This window comes from Liolophura sinensis, chromosome 1, assembly GCF_032854445.1.
Source record: "Liolophura sinensis isolate JHLJ2023 chromosome 1, CUHK_Ljap_v2, whole genome shotgun sequence".
NCBI lineage: Eukaryota > Metazoa > Mollusca > Polyplacophora > Chitonida > Chitonidae > Liolophura > Liolophura sinensis.
In genome coordinates, this window is record NC_088295.1 from 45,793,414 (window position 1) to 45,811,850 (window position 18,437).

The 18,437-nt window shown below is 38.9% G+C and overlaps 1 protein-coding gene across 1 annotated transcript in view; it reads right to left on the reverse strand.

The window, feature by feature from the left end:
• LOC135481723 (caskin-2-like) overlaps positions 1-18,437 on the reverse strand; it is a 75,984-nt gene that overhangs the window by 9,817 nt on the left and 47,730 nt on the right. Inside the window, exons 13-17 of the mRNA XM_064761387.1 lie at positions 17,111-17,299; positions 10,664-10,774; positions 8,800-8,901; positions 5,758-5,896; positions 1,628-3,400 (exon numbers count right to left, since the gene is read on the reverse strand). Of these exons, the coding sequence (XP_064617457.1) occupies positions 1,628-3,400; positions 5,758-5,896; positions 8,800-8,901; positions 10,664-10,774; positions 17,111-17,299 (2,314 nt within the window). The remainder of the gene's footprint in view (positions 1-1,627; positions 3,401-5,757; positions 5,897-8,799; positions 8,902-10,663; positions 10,775-17,110; positions 17,300-18,437) is intronic.

Here is an 18,437-nt window from a genome sequence, read left to right on the forward strand (position 1 = left end):
TAACAAGCACTAGTTGAAAGCTGCAACTAATATTTTAATATTCTAATATAAATGTAGATGTATTGTAATTTGAGGAAACAGTTAATGAAAGCATTCAAGGTTGCACATTCATGTACTGGAAAGTCTCTGAAATACCACTGGCGTCAGTACTTATTTCTTTACACTTGTACATGTATTTATCCAGTTCTCAGACGGTAGGATTGGCCATGATGGTGTGAATCAGCTCAGTAGTCCTCCCCAAGACGACCAAGTGTGTGCCAAACTGACAGTAACAAATCGCCCCCTTGAGGGGGTTGCCTTGGCTAATCCACCTCACTTATATACTTAATACAGCTCTGACTTGGGCTCCAAAACACTCAAGCTAATAAGTAATGGGCATTTCTCTCCAGGAGGCCGTACGCATGTACAGGTAGATATAGACCTGCTTTAAGAGAAAATCTCCACGCACAAACCCATTTAGTCCCTGGACACAGTGTGGCTCCAGCTAGTTTTAACGGTTTGGATATAAATCCAGCACATGCAGTTATATGATATCCTCCCTCATTCATTTTGTCAGCAAACCCAACAATTACTCTTAATACTGCATCTATCTTCTACTGTCCCTAATGTGTCATACACTGTACATGTATATTACTCTCGCTAGAAACACCTCTGGAAAGTGAACTTGCATCAATTGATCATTCACAGAAATGGTCAGTAGAGCACTCACATGAACTTAAAACATGTACATGGGCCATGGCCAAATTATCAGTGTCATTTTACCATGTTTATGTGGTATGACAATGATGGGCCTTTACAGTTATACTTCAACAGATAACATCAGAGGTCTAAGTTCCAATTTTTTTTTTTGTCTGGCTATGGTAACAATTATGAAAACACAGAGTGTTCAATATACATACCCTAATTCCTCAACCTATTCGAGAATGTGCAATTTATGCATATTTTTAATTTGATTTTGGAGACAAAACTACATCAGTTGGATTGGCCAATTTCAGGGCATCACAAAAAGTATAATTTTATCAGTCAACAGAAAACAACACCATAAAAACATGCTTAAATCAACAAGCCAAAAAGATTTATTTATTTATTTATTTATTTGATTGGTGTTTTATGCTGTCAAAAAGGTTGAAGAATTAAAGTACATATGGTGTACATATACTAAACTGAATGTTCGAAAGCCAGTTTTCATATTGCCATCAAGCCAATACAGTAACCTCAATGTTTCAGTAAAATGATGGCAGTTGAACTGGGTGTAACATTACAAAAGTTTTGAGAAATATGTCACATATCTGACGGTACATGTACATATAGGTTAGCCCGAAATTTGAAAGAGGGTTTTAAAAAGTAGCCTTTTAAAGGCCATTTTGTCTGAAAAAGGCATCCAGATTTTATGTTTTTCATACTCATATTTCTCTGAAATGCTTGAAAACAGGGAGTACACATCACACTTATCCATCCACTTGGACAGGTACATGCAAACCCTTTGAGAATATGTAGACATGCTGTGACGAAGCCTTCAATAGGTACAAGGATCTGAACTTTAAGAGTGACCAGTTCACAGTGACTGGTAAACACTGAGCTGCCAATGGAAGAAGATACATTTGGTGGTCTGACCTATGAAGCTTACCTCTGGGGGAAGACGCGGCTTGTTTCCGGTGTAAAGAAGATCCATCAGATCTCTGGCCCATAGCTGACCTCTCCTCAAACAGGTTAGAGTTCAGGCTGACATTTCTCTCCCCATCCTCATAACCCTCACCAGCCTGGACAATGGATGGTTTGCCCGTTGGCACCTTCTGTTTTATAGTGCCTACATTCTCGTTGGCGAAAGGTAGAGTATTGGAGTCTATGCTAACACTGGAAGCATTGAGATCATGACCCCCATTACAGTCTCTAGGCAGCCCTGCCTTGTTGGGCCTCATTAAGGTAGCACTTTCACTTTCAGTTCGGACCCTTTCGAGGTCGGCGCTCCTATTGTGGGGCAAGGTATTCACAGATGAGGACCAGTCCCCGTAAGAATTACTAGAATTTGTAGAAATATGTTTTTGTAAGTAACCACCAGTCCTTTCAGGGCTCTCCCTCGGTAATGTGCCTTTAACAGATTTCCCTAGAATGCCATAGCTGTGGATTTTAGGCGTGATTATCTCCATGGCAATAGGAGGCGGTGGTGGGGGAAATTCCTCGCTGTCAGAAATACTGGCAGTGTCCGAAGTACTGTCTGCGTGTTTCTCTTCTCGCATTTTCCCAAACCTTGCTGAAAGATTTTTCACACAACTTGCAAAAGAGTCCTGTTGCTGAGCTCCGATAGATGGTGATTTTGAGTCAACAGAATCCTCAAAACCATTCCTATCTGTCCTTGTTGACTCAGTCATCGAGTTGGATCTCTTAGGAGGTGGTGGAGGAGCTTTCTTCAGGATTTTTCCAGCACTTGCATGAGATGCCATCGAACTGTTTGGTGCAGACACTGTCATAACATTTGGTACTGGTGATCCAGCAGAATAAGACGTGGCTGGCAAATTGTAGGGCGCATGCACAGGCCCTGGGCTGCTGTAAGGTGGTGCTGTCGTTGTCTTACCATAGTGTCCTGTAGCCAGAGTTCCATACGGCGATGTTGTTGTTGTAAATGGTTTGGACACACTGAACTGTGAGAAAACTGGAGCACTAGCAGGGGCTTGTATCATAGATTTGACTGGTTCAGCGTAGGTATGCTCTTGACGAAGTTTAGGGGAGTTCACTCTCCTCAACGTACAGTTCTTCCTCAACGTGTTCGTCGGAGTAGTTTGCCCCGATCCATCACTTCCCCCTTGACCAGAATCATGACTGGCCTCATAGCCCACACTGGATGCCTTCCCAATAATCTTAGCCACAGGTTTGGGCTTGGGGGCCACAGCAGGGGGATGGGACTGAGGCACTTTTGGGGAGAAATCAAGATTGTCTACATTATTAATAACGTATCCGGCGTGTCCTTCTACAGACGGTTCCTCTACTCCTTTAGGAGTGTTGGATCCTGACTTGGATCGGTCAGAACTGGACTCTGTGGATTCTGGGTTAGAATGGTACTGTCCACTCGGCACCACAGGGAACACACAGGCGTACTCAGAACTGTTCAGACTGGACACGGACGAGCCTAACCCCGTGTCTCTCGGCTGCTGAAAGGTGGTCATCTCTGGACCAGAACTATTCCTGTTCAGGCTATCTCCTGATGGGGACTTCTTTGGGTTAATCCTGGCAAAGGACACCTCCTGGCTATACTGAGGGGTGGGAACCATTTCTACTGACAACACAGACCCCGGTGAGTCCAAGCTGTCTGAGGATCTTTGACAGTCAGCTTTAGATAGACGCTTCCCACTGCTCGTTATCCGTTTTAATCTGTCTATGGCTAGCATTATTTTCTTCTGATGACCTGCAAGAGTGAAAAGAACGATTTTAATATTTAAGAGATATTAAGTAGATCTACTTTAAGAGAATTAAGTCAGTGCAGAGATATACATGTATGTACATGTACAGGGCGCCGGACCTGTGCAATACAAATGTTATGTATAACAATGAAAATATTGTCTGTCTTAACATAATCTCAGACCCAAATTCAATTCCAAGCTGGGCTATTCTCCAAACTTCAAAATCATCCATCCTGATACATGTAAACAAACAAATTTATTCATGTTTTCAAGGTCAACTTTGACAGCAATTTTTCCACCTTACTCTTCTGACCAGCTCTTAACTGATGTCAGTAAAAAGACACTGTGAGTCAGGTGTCATATTTGGTGTCTTTATCATGGCCCTCTAGAGAAGCACAGTAAGTATGTAAGCACTGGTCTGCTAAACCCAGACACTACTCAGAAGTAACACTGAAACCAGTGCATTCCCGGAAAATTCATGCCTACAATCAATGAAACAATGTGGACAGACTACAATCATATCTTCTTTAGAACATCAGAGGAGAATTTTCATAAAAATACAACCCCATTCATACCAGCTCTGAAAATTTTCTCTTAAACAAAAACCTACTTAAAAAGAAACATTAAAGAAGCTGAGCAATTACAAAGCTATTATCTGTTGTATGACCTTTTCCAGCAAAGCTGTGGCAGGAATGTATTAAAATCCGCTTGAAAAGGACTTGATCACGTCCATAAATTGTAAAAGGACAGAAAAAATCTGGTTCTTATTAACATTTAACAATGAGGCTGGTAAATAGCTGGCTAATGATTACGCAGCATTCCTGGGGCTTAATTTGGGATGTTTTCAGAACTGTCACCTTGAGGCCTGCTTCCAGAAAACAAAAAGGTCTAAGTAGTACATGCCTAAGTGGACAAATACATTCTGAGTACATGAAATCAGCTTCAGAGAAATGGACTGAAGAAGCCTGCCTAAAGTCCTTCAGGGGTCTATTACAGATTGGCATGAACTTCAACACTATTCCATGTTACATTTGTCTGATCTGTTTTAACCCTATTATGCTGCTGGCAAGTCGCCATAGACAAGAGGACTTCATCAGGCTGATGTATCACTACTCTAGGATAATTTCTCGCCAAACTTTGCACCGGCTGTGTATCCTTATCGCTTCTTGGGCAGACATTGTCATTACAATCCTTCCTCATTATAGGTCAATTTCATTATATATCCATCACGGCCCATATTAAAGGCAGGACCAGCCCATCTAGCTGTTATCATCTTGCCTTGTGACTACTGTGTTGAAGAGGCCTGTCTGAAGGCAAGCCAGATACATCACTGTCTGGAGAGTAGGGTGTAATACCAGTAATTAGGCTGTTTGAAATGGCCACTTGTTGGCACAAGGCTGTCATTGTAAAGGCCTTGGATCCAACTGTGTTTCTGGTAGGCTTCCCTCTCAAAGACTGCCCAGATTCCTTAATTTACAAGCTGTTTTTTTACACGGATGATTGATTTGACATAAACTGTGATATCAATCTAGAAAGGAGAAGACCGAGGGGACTTTCTGTTGGGACTGGTGAGTTTGTGTGAAGAGGAACAGAGAAGTACTGGGGCAAACCGTCCCGTAGAGGCAGATCAATAAAGGAGGGTATGAGGGGAACCATCGTATACCCATGGCCTAATCAATACAGCCGCCACTCTAATTATTCACATGCCACAGCTATGGTATTACCACAGGATAAACATCATACACACATTCACCATGTAATACTAGCAGCTCTTCTGCAAAGAGCTCAAAATGGTGTTGTTACCCGCGATAACACTATCCTAACATCAACATCAATTGTTACAACTTCCATAATGTCAACTTCAGAAAAGTCCATTTATCTAGAAAACATTTTTGTCATCGTACAATTATTGTGTCATTGGACGGTAGCATTCTGTGGATTTACGTGCACTGTACATGTAATACCAGAGGCATTCGATTCCAAACTGAAACCTCCAAATATTGTAATATTTATTCATATAGGATTTATTTTAAAAATAAAAATAAATCAACACACATTAGGTAATTAAATCTTGGTACAAATAAGTTGGAATTGGCAGCACATATTTTCATACTGGATATTTTATGCTGCCACAACTGAAATAAAGTTTCCTGTAAAATTACGAACTGGTAACACTGCACCTAAATAAACTGATAACTATACACTTGTTCAGTAAACCTGTGTAATCTTTATTAACTTAAAGTTACATGTTATGTTAGTAAGTCAAGAGTACAAATCAGCTGGTCGAGACACAGCATTTATGACGAGGAAATAAGTACCGTTTGTTTTGTTGTTTTTACCGAAGAGGAAACAATATTCATACCTAACTGCTGTATACCAATTTCCTCCAGGTCCTCCCATGTAATATCTGTGACAAAGTCAATGTTATCAAAGCCCTGCCTCATCAGCGTCTCATAGTAACAGTCCAGCTTGAGCATCCGCAGCCAGTCCAGCAGGTCAGACTATAAAACAGAGAACAACACATGAATCATCTTTATAATTCCATTACTGACCCCCCCAAATAATGACATTAAAAATAGGGGAGGAGGAGGGGGTGGTGGTGGGGGGCTCTGGCCAGTTATGTCCAGCTGCTCACTACATGGTCACATTGTCTCCATTAATTATCTCTGGTAACCCCACTCATGACAGTGAGATGGACAGTCTTAATTATCAGGGAACTAAAACACTTGTAGTTATGTATGGGGGATTACACCCTCTCCAACAGTCCCTGGACAGTCCACAGTCAACTACCACCATGAATTACACTTATCAATCAGATCATCGCATAACATCCTTGTCGGTTTATTCTTTGAGAGATGGTGAGCGTATTAATTATTTATTATTTGATTTTCAAACAGAATGGATGTGAATTGGAATAAAATTCTGTTTAAAAAAAGACAATCCCATGTATATTTTAATTACTTTGTATGACGTACTGCATGCAAGAGGGTCAAGAGAAACGAGTAACAAATTAACTATGACCTAATACCAATCTACATGTGATTTGAAAAGGCTGGACTGAGACCTTCAAACATACATTACATAATTGAAAAAATTCTTCAATTCAGTACTGTATTTCTTAATCTCTTCTGAAATGATTTTTTTTCAGGCAAAATTGGTAATATTGTATTATCTGATATAAAAAATAACAATAAAATAGATCAACTGAGTACCTTTATCTTAAATATATAGGCCAAATTTAACTTTATTATGCTTTCTATACAGAAATAGGTTTTACATGCACATTGCCAGCCATGATGTGCTCATATCTGGATTGGACCAGACCAGACCTAACCTGACACCTGTGAACACATTTTACATAAAATGTTTGACAGCTATTATAGAACACTGGTGTTTAGGCCATGTAAATACTAAATTCTGATGAACTTGTTTCAAAAGTGGTATGACAGTTCTAGGTTTCGTAAGAATATCGTTATGGGACTTCAAACAGTTACTGTACAAGACTGCATGAAGCTTTTTTATAATAGTCTATAGAACATACAGAAAAGTTCACTGCCAACTGGGGTTATAATTACCTGAAAATATGCATAGAGAATTAAGCATGGTATTCACTGAAGCCAGAACTGCTGCTCTACTTATTACATATTACATTTAAATTGTCTAATTTAACTCTAAAAAATGTTGAACAGCTAGCCCTGAGGATCGCCGTTCACATCACACAGCGCAGCAATAAGCTTCTGGCTTCATTATCTTTCACTAATAACTTGTTGTTGTAAACTTCAGAATAAAACAGCAAAGTGTCCCAGCTTATCTTGATTTTTTCCTAATTTTCTACAGGCTGCCTGCCTCCTATTTCATAAAATCAATTTGTAATCAAACTGTGAATTTTTTTTTTTTTGTTTTTTGTTTTTTTTTTCTGCTGGAAATCTGAAGCGGCTGAGAAATGTAATGGGTTGATGTGGAGGTTAATACAATGTGAAGCCTGCTGTGTTAGAAATCATTAGACAATCAGAGTATATTCCTGACTTGGCAGTGCTGCACAATTACTGGCGTATAACTGCTCGTAAGTGCAGCATATACCATCCCTCAGGCTAATATCCCACCGCAGAACAGGTGCCCGTCTAAATGAACTTAACTTCAATCCACACGCTCACATTTACATGCGTACACTGGTATAGGCCATTACAGCATCCTATCATAGTATCCACAGTAGATTGTTCAAAATAATTTACCCTTTTTTCTGATATGGCTCTAAGCCATGGTTCACAACTACTTTGGCAAGATAATTGAAATGGTTCTGGCTGCCATAATAGTTATCAAACACAACGCTAAGCCAGCTTTGTGAAATGGGGCCTCGGGGCCCAACTTCTGAAAAATGTCCGAAGATCTAATATAAGATCAAACTACCCTATATCCTAAGCTATTTGCAGATAAATGAGCCATTCTGAATGCAATTTAACAATTAGATGGTGAATATAAATTCACACTTTCTAAAGTTATCAGACGACAGAACAGCATCTTCAACTTAAGTCTAATTTACATCTATTGTGACAGTAGTTAATACCCACATATTGTATACCTTGACTTTGGACAGCTGAATTGATCATTCAAGTTTATTTAAAACATACATACATGTAAACACGTAATACCACAGAGTTTATTACATGACTGATGTAATACACTTTTCAGCAAATTGGTAACAGATTCATGTCTTTAATACAGAAACATTATTTTTCCTGATATGACATACACTGTATATATGTATCCTGTATGATAAGCTGAAAATATCATTCCATGTGGTTATAGCACAAAAATGTGATTATAGCAGAATATACAAATTAACTCCTCAACCTTTCCTCAAAGAGCAATTTTCTGTGCTGTGTATGCACCTTTTTAACTTGATTTTGGGGATAAAACCATATTGTTAGGCTTGGCCAATTTCAGGGCTTCACAAAGAGGATAATTCTAACTCAAACATAGAATAATTCCCTCACAATACACTTACATAATCATCTTGTAAACATAAGAAAAGGTTGCAGAATAACAGTACTGATACTTAAGATACAGACTAAAATTCCATAAAATAAAGCCTTTGTTTACTGAAAATTTTGCATTAAATGTGTAGCCTGAAAAAATAATTTTCTGCTAAATTCACTTTAATCCAATATTGGGAAGCCAGCATTCTATGTGCAACAATACAGTGTGGATGCCAATATAGACGCTCCATTCCTACATAGTCCAATACAATGCCGCAATAAAGAAAGGCCACTGAAGAAACAAAAAAACAGAGCCAGTCTTGGCTATATTGATTTTTGTTAAAGACCCAATGTAGCACTTCGATCACCATTAGGTTCCAAAAGCTACCTACATGTACCAAAACAGGGAAGCCATGACTAATACTTACTGGTTTGTAATCGGGAATCCCATCGCAGATACTCAGCCTGGCTATCTCTGCTTTTAACCGTTTTCTGTGGGCCGGCTTTGTGATTCCAATAGCAGTCAGGTCCTACAGTAACAGACAGAGAGAAAGAGAGAGTGGAATGAGAAGAATGAAGGATATGCTGTCTACATTCTCTGCAGTTTTGTATTTTGCTGTTTTTTCAAGGCATGACTACAAGACACGCACAACTCCAGCTGCAGACGGACAAACCTAACCTAACATACACAATGGGTTGTTTTGACCAGATTCCTTCTCTATTTAAACAATTTCTGGTTATGCAAAGTCACAAAAACACCTATATGTTGAGAAATATAACACTGTAGAACATCAATACACTGAGAGATGCTGTTTACTTCCTGTAAACAAGAATCCTTAATTGAGACATAACTATTAGTCATAGCTTACACTACACACAAGACAGATATACACAGACTGCTTAGCAACAAAACTTGACTTGGTATTTCTGCATAACAATAAAGCAAAGAGGTAAAAAATATAGTTCCACGTTCCACAAGGGGCACTTCAGCATGTATCTGTAGAAATGGCAATCATTCCAAGGTTGCATAGAACTATACTTGTCCATACAAAAGTAAAACAAAGAGCACTGATTGGTTTCAGTCTGCATAGTTACTTGTGAATATATTTGTTAGAAATGCCAATCACTCCAAGGCTACTTGGAACTAAATGTGAAGAAGTGAAGTCAAGAACCAACAGTATGGTTCCTGCCTACTTGAGTCACTTTTGAATGTATTTATAGAAATGGCAATCTCTCCAAAGCTACACGGAACTCTTTTGTTCAAACAAAAGTCACACAAGAGCAGACAGTATGGTTCAGTAATTAGAATTACTTATGAGTGAGTGAGTGAGTGCTTGGGGTTTAACATCGTACTTAACAATTTTTCAGTCATATAACGACAAAGGCGTCCTTAGAGTGCATGTAATGTGCCTCCTTGTTGCAAGACGGATTTCCACCGCTCTTTTCTATAGTGCCCCTTCACTGAAACAAATTACCGAAGGGAAGTAAGCTGCCCTGCCCCTGCCATTACACTGATACAGATCAACCAGTTGTCACACTTAATGCCGAACGCCAAGCGAGGAAGTTAAAATTTCCTCTTTTAAGGTCTTAGATGTGGCCTGACCCAGGATTGACCCTGGATCTACCACCTCCGAAGTGGACGCTCTAGGGATACCTACGAATATATCTCTGAAGATATGCTATTATTTCAAGGCTCCGAAGAACTCAATATCATTTTAACCAGAGGTCAGCTGAACACTTTCCATGTGTGACACATATAAATATGTATGGACATTTGGATTCTCCAGTTTTATCCCATCAAAAATACCAACTAGTGAACTCAATCATGCTTGAGTGGTATGTTACATACACAATATACAAATGAAATACAACAAAATACAAATGAAATACAACAAAAGTCTACTTTCCTCCCACACCGAGCTCAGATAAATCCCAATATAACTGAGATGATGACCCCTGGATTTCGGGTTTTATAACCAGCTTACCACAGTGTCATTAGCACTGACGGTATTTAGCCTCCAGCCACAATTTGTCAGCCTCCATTAAGTCATTACTAACAGAAACATGTACCTGTAATTATGTGATTACAACAGCTCGCTAACTGGTTTGGCAATTTTTAATTAGACTTCCATGTGTTCTATGCTATGTACATGTCCAATTACATAGTTTCAAGCAGGTGAAGATACCAGAAAATGATCACATAAATGCATTATACGACATCATAAACACTGCAGATTGAAAAGTATTTACACATAATGATAGATTATAACAACATTTGTGGGCTGTTCTTACCTCAGGGGTCATGCGAGAAATAGTTGGCATGTCGTAGCCGGCTTGAAGAAAATTGTGCAAATATTCCTCAAACTGTAAGTCTGACAACCAGGTCAGCAAAACCTCAGAATCCTGCAACAAAAATCAATTCCACAACACTGAATTATTATTATTCAATTAAACCCATATCTCAATCAAGAAGGGGAAATTTGGGATTCAATGCATAATAAAAGGAAATCTAAAATAGAACACACAAATACCTTATGAAAACACGTACATGGATTTTGTTTAATACATATGGCGACATATAAGTCATACATACCATTAAAAACTGCAGATTAAAAACATAAGCAAAAAAAAAGTTTTTGGTAGAATTCCTGATCAAAATAGCTGGTAGCTACAAGCACATGTAAGCCTTGAGCTGAGACATGAAACAATTCCTGACCAATAAATACTGTGTTCTGCTGGTTTAGTCGATGGTTGTTAACCCTGGCAGAACTAGTAAATAAATAAACTCACATTTGATATGAGGTCTTTACTTTAATTTCTGCTTATATAGTTTATGACCAGGTTTACAGTCATACATGTACAATATAAAGGGTGTGACTTTGAATATTACTGTCCAACTGTATATGTATGTGGCAGGTTTTAGTACATGTACTTGTCTCCAAAATAAATGTAAGAGTAAGCACAGTACACAAATATACATGACCAAACATGTGTTCATAAAATGATAACACCTGTGGACTGTATGGGGTACCTGTTTCCAGTGCCTACACTATCATGTAATATCAGCACACCTCTGCACTAATGCATACCCAATTATCACCTTGAGGGTTACAAACCAAAACACACACAAGACGCCTGTCAACACTTTAGTATCAAAGGTATGTGTCAAGAGGGAGATTTGTAACTGGCACCAAGGCAGAGATGTTACACGCTCCTCTGACTATAACTGAACTGTACCTGGCAGCATGTGGACCCTTCTAACCCAGCTGAGACTGAGATGATTAAAACAACCCTAACTCATTGCCAAGTCCTGCAGGGGAAATTAAAACTGACCAAAATTGAACCTTCACAGAGAAGCTTATCTAAGAAACTGGTGACAGCTGGTCAAAGGAAGTTATTTCTGTGGAGATCTTATCACAAATTACAGGGTCTTATCAAAGGCCTAACTGAAGACTCTTGGAGCTACTGCCTGATAAAGTTGGGACCACTATCTAACAGGGCTGCTGCATAAGGGCAGTGACTTGAGAGGACTAGGTACCCAGTATACATGTACGGTAGCTCTCCAAAAAACCTCTTGGAGGGTGGGTTAAGCACCCTTTAAAGGGAGTGGGGGGAGAGGCAAGAGGGGGTGATGGCTCCAGCTCTTACCCTTTGAGAGGCACAGGTATCCTCAATCAAATCCGGGTATACTTCATTATATGACATGTCTCCACAGTACAAAAGTACAGTCCCATCACAGTGGCACATCCAGGAACATCCCAGGCTAAAGTTACAGGTGATTTGCCCCAGGCACAGGCATCAGCCCACAGGATCTAGTTCTACACCAGTGTTGGCGGGGACAGCAGATACATACAGAGTGATATATGGCCACCAGTCTGTTTGTGTTCAGCTCTCATTTCATCCATAAACACAAAACAGGATTCCTGACATCTCCTATATACAAAAGTGTAGCCACCATGCTAGACTGTAATCCATGCAGCTCTGAGTGAAGGCAATTCTTCTAAGCCCTAAGCCTTATACTATGTACATGCAGTCCAGTCTGCTGTCAGTACAAGAAGTGGGCAAGCTGCCTCTCCAGGCATTGATAAGACTGTAGGTTCGCACTACACCTCCCTCTATACCAACAGTAGATGGGGTTAGTTCCAGCTACTGTGCTGCTGGTCTGACAGAAGCTATCATAGACTCTCACAGCAGTCTACTCTACCACACCACACTGACTCCCAAAGAAGTATTTGCCTGGCTGCCTGTGGTATACACATACAGATTCCTCCACCCAGAAGCTAAGGGCTGGCCATATCCAATACATTACATTGACAGATCTTCCACCCTCCCATTGTAGCCATTCCCTGCCAAACCCAGTAGTTACCAACCCCAGCCTCTCACTATATACACACATTCCTGCAATGCTAGAATGGGCACTCTTAATACTAATCAGCGAATTATCAACAAGTAATCAAATAAAACTGGCATTATTAGGCTTTTGGAGGTGATTTGGCACGCCCACTAGAGCCTGATCTAACAGCTACAAGTGTACTGGCAGAAAAGCTTTAGCTAGCCCACTTGGAAAAAGGCACAGCCCTACTTAATTACCATATGGAACATGTGGGAGTGTGGTGATGGCTATACATTTATCACCTATAAAACCAAAGTGAAACTCGAATCTAAGCTAATTGTACTGCACAAAGGAAGCAACTGTTAAATGAATACTATCAAATATACCTAATTACAATCTTTATTAGATCTACATTTCGGTATTAAAAAATAGGAGTCCTGCTGAATATACAAGAAACCAGAAATGTGAGGAAATCATTCCACCAGATTGGTTAATCTAACACTATTTTCAGTGACATGTCGATAGAGAGTAGAGCCCAATATGAGGCTGGTATGTGTATATTAATTCATATGATTTGTAGATATTTCAATACTTGGTGCTACGTTACAATAAATATGCTGACATGAATCAAAACCACCCTACATTTAAGCTGCATAGTGTACTTAGCTACACAAAATGTTCAACATCTAAAGGCATATACATGTACCGTTATTAATAATGGTCCAGGAATAACTATACTACCGCTTGCTGAGATTAAATGGGAAGATAAAGTCTATAATATTACTAGATTGATATCAACAAGCCTACTTAATGATTTAGCTTCACCATTTAATACAACCTACTTAATAATTTAGCATCCTCATGCAACAGAACCTATGATGATTTAGACTTATCATGTAATGGGACTTATAATGATTTAGACTTATCATGTAACAGGACATGTAATGATTTAGCCTTATCATGTAACAGGGCATATAATGATTTAGCCTTATCTTGAAACAGGACATAATGATTTAGTCGTATCGTGTAACATAACCTATAATGATTTAGCCTTATCATGTAAACGGGACATATGATGATTTAGACTTCCCATGTAACAGGGCAAATAATGATTTAGCCTTACCTAATTCTTATCATTTTTGGGACACCAGGTCTGCTCTTTTTTGTCAATATACATGTAATTGTAGCAGGAGTAATAGTCCATCTAATGAGCAACATATTCACATCTTTACTTTTCCAAAAAAACCCTGAGAGATAAATGTAATTCTTTGCTTTCAGCACTTCCAATATCTGTCCTAAAAATTAGAATTAGAATCTCGTAGCTGAATCTATGATTTAGCCTCCTCACGTAACAGGGCCTATAATGATTTAGCCCCCTCATTCAAAAGAACCTATAATGAATTAGACTCTTCATGCAACAGAACCGATAATTATTTAGCCTCCTCATGCAAAAGAACCTATAATGAATTAGCCTCCTCATGCAACAGAACCTATAATGATTTAGCCTCCTCAAGTAACAGAGCCTATAATGATTTAGCCTCCTCAAGTAACAGAACCTATAATGATTTAGCCTCCTCATGCAACAGAACCTATAATGATTTAGCCTCCTTGTGTAACAGAGCCTATCATGGTTTAACCTCCTCATGCAACTGAACCTATCATCATTTAGCCTCCTCATGTAAAAGAGCCTACAACAATTTAGCCTCCTGGTGTAATACAACTTTTCTCACTAACACTGCCTTTCTCACTATGCTCACAAGGAAGCAAACTGCACAGCACACTTTGGATGATGCCAATTATGACCAAGTAAGATGAATGGGCTAAAAACTTTATAAGCTTAAAAATACACCCTCCTGTAGATGTTTATAGACACTCTGGCCTGCATTTTTTTTTATACTACATGTACATTTGTAAGTACAGAAGAACAAGTATTTGGCACATGAGTATCTGGCACATCACTACGGACATATGGGGCCTATAGCATTGACACATCACAGGAATTCTGCTACAGTATACATTATCTAGGTTTGCTCATAAACAATCGGCTAAGGTCAGACGCTCAAGTCCTTACAACTAGAACAGCCCTATTTATCAGGAACAGGTTGGATCTACTGATCGATGGATTAGTCATGTTAGCTATAGTACACATGGTATATTTGATTGGTAAACTACCACATCCTTCACTGAAGATGTCTATGGCAGGGGGTGAAGTACTACCAGTGCAGTGGTATAGTGGTATAAGCCCCAATCTTTCCATCATTCTGTGACAGGAGTCAGGTTCCTAGGTGACCATGGAGGAAACCACACTAAACCACCTCAGCTCTTCAGGAACCTGAATCCAGATTCAAACAACTGTATTGGCCAAGCACCTAACATGCCAAAAATCCAAGAGAAAGCTTTACCAAGCCATGTTCAGAAATTACTGACTGACTAGTGTCAAATCCTAGAGAAAGCTTTACCAAGCCATGTCGAGAAATTACCGATTAACTATTGTCAAATCCTAGAGAAAGCTTTACCAAGCCATGTCGAGAAATAATCCGATTGACTAGTGTCAAATCCTAGAGAAAGCTTTACCAAGCCATGTCGAGAAATTACCGATTGACTAGTGTCAAATCTAAGAGAAAGCTTTACCAAGCCATGTCGAGAAATAATCCGATTGACTAGTGTCAAATCCTAGAGAAAGCTTTACCAAGCCATGTCGAGAAATTACCGATTAACTATTGTCAAATCCTAGAGAAAGCTTTACCAAGCCATGTCGAGAAATAATCCGATTGACTAGTGTCAAATCCAAGAGAAAGTATCACCAAGCCATGTCGAGAAATTACCAATTGACTAGTGTCAAATTCAAGAGAAAGCTTTACCACACCATGTTAAGAAATTACTGACTGACTAGTGTCAAATCCAAGAGAAAGCTTTACCAAGCCACATCGAGAAATTACCGATTGACTAGTGTTAAATGCAAGAGAAAGCTTCACCAAGCCATGTCAAGAAATTACAGGCTGACTAGTGTCAAATCCTAGAGAAAGCTTCACCAAGCCATGTCAAGAAATTACAGACTGACTAGTGTCAAATCCAAGAGAAAGTATCACCAAGCCATGTCGAGAAATTACCGATTGACTAGTGTCAAATCCTAGAGAAAGCTTTACCAAGCCATGTTAAGAAATTACCGAATGACTAGTGTCAAATCCAAGAGAAAGTATCACCAAGCCCTGTCAAGAAATTACAGGCCGACTAGTGTCAAATCCAAGAGAAAGCTTCACCAAGCCATGTCAAGAAATTACAGACGGACTAGTGTCAAATCCAAGAGAAAGTATCACCAAGCCATGTCAAGAAATTGCAGGACAACTAGTGTCATATCCAAGAGAAAGCTTTACCAAGCCATGTCAAGAAATTAGTGAACACACACTATGGCCATGAAGAGTATATCAACAGAAGAAAACACATGTCAAGCCATATATCCTTTTTAGGTACCACATGCAGCTCTACATGTTTCTCTGTCAAATTCTGACATTTTATCTATTACATTGTTCATTAACTTAACAAGGGACCTGAGTGCAAGACAACACGATTTTTTTTCCCCAGGATTTTGTAACCACTGTGAATTTTTGCTTGTTTGCCAATAACATTGTAAGTTCAAAGTGTGAACAAATACACATGAATAAAAAAATTCCAGAAAAACTTCTGCTATAATGTAAATCAAAATTTCTCTCTTTAACAATGACATGTTTTTGTGCCATTAAATCAAGGATATGTTATCTGACTTGAAAATTTAATATAAGGAAATTTCCTTGCTTCAAATCTAATTTGCCCTAGGCAGGGAGATGAATCAAATTCAATTTAATTTAATGCATCCTTGGTATGCAATTTTACTCATGATTTATGAACTGACAACATATATTTCCGGTGCAAAGCTACAAACTGAACAAACAAACATTCTTATGTTAAATATTTTTCCGTCTTGACATGAAATTCTTGACTCAAATGAACGCTGATGCTGAGCCTGTAGTTAAAACACCTCAAGCGAGTAAATTCTGATATTTTTTTTCTTTCTCAACATAAATACATTATTTGGACTTAAAAATGATTTAGTTCATCATTTTGCCTGATTTTACAATTATTAGAAAATTGTGTTGAGGACTGTTTAGAAGGTGGGTTGATATCATTCTGGAAAACCATTAAGTCAGCATAAAATACATTATAACCTTTAATGGCTTTTCAAATAGCCTTTTTGGTGTATAAAATTGGATCAGATACAATACATCAAAATAAGCGAAGCACGATGAAAACTAGAACACCTGCAGTATTTGGATTATCAGTGTAAACCTGGTCATAAAATGTTCAGGATTAATGTTTCTTCTCAGTGCTAGATGAGGTAGTGTGCAGATAAGAAGGGTAGATAAACATACAGTCAGGCCAGCCTGGAATAGTTCTGCTACGTTCACTTGGCTGGAGAAACCACTCTCTTCCAACTTGTCTAAGCTTCCCAAACTGGAACTCGAGTTGCTATGGCAACTTCTTCTTGAAGAAACTCCTGATTCGTAACTTTGACTGGACAGGCGGTGGCTGTTCAGGTGAATGGCAGAACTGGCCGCAATCTAGAATAGATAAAAATAAAAGATTATAGCTAACCAATATCCTAAACACAGCAGACCAAACCAATAGCTTTCTGAAGAAAAGACAATTATATTACTCACGCTTTCTTTTTGTCTTCCCAGCAACTTCACCAGCGTTTTATATTCGACAAAATTTGAACAACAATAAAAACATGATATCATAAAACATGAAAAGAATGGTGTAAAACTTCCCTATTTCAATGTTTATCGAACAAAAACAAACCTTTCAATATAATTACCATCATGTGAAATACAGTACAACCACCTTACGCTGCCTCTCTTCTAATACTCAGTAGTACAACAAACAAACCAAAATATGAAGAAAAAGAATTTTTTCTGTTCGGTGGGAGTTTTTGGAGTATGGATTGAGTGTGAAATCAGAGAGGGATAAATAAAGGCGGTGGTGATGTTCTAACACCCACACAGCTCTGTAATTGCTGACAGGTGACTGGTGGGGGTGAGCTGGTAAGGTGCAGATGGCACCTATAGCACTGGCCAGATGAGAGACAGCGAGCCAGAGTGAGAGGCAAGCAGCTATAGCTGTACTGAGAGGGGCAAAAATGGATCCGGGAGGAGACCCACAACACTACAACCGGCTATAATTATAAACTCTCTTGTTAAAGCTGTGCCTAAAATACACCACACAGAAAGAGTTGGCAAGAGCCCGCTAGAGTTTTCAACATAGTTTACTCTGACATTATAAGGACACCTTTACAACAAGGTCACTGGTCAGCTGACCTGTTTAATGATGAGGGTCAAGTAAGGCTTGACCAGGTCAGTTTTGCACGCGGGTAATATTTATAGTTATTTACACTACATTTTGTTACTTTTGTCTTCAAACATAGTCTGTGTGAATATCAGTCACAGCTGAAAGGCTACTAAAGGTTCACCTCTTTCTTTCCTCACAGATTCTTCCTGTGTAAATATAGCAAAATATAATTACACTACAAACTGATAAATGCCCTCTATCCTAACACAGCCACTGGCAATATGTCAGATCCTTGTACTTTATACATGTTCATTTACGTGTAGTTAACCCCCTTTCTTTTTCTGAAGATGAAGAAAATTCAATATCGCTGCTACATGTATTAGGAAAGCTGACTATGATATATAAAGGTAA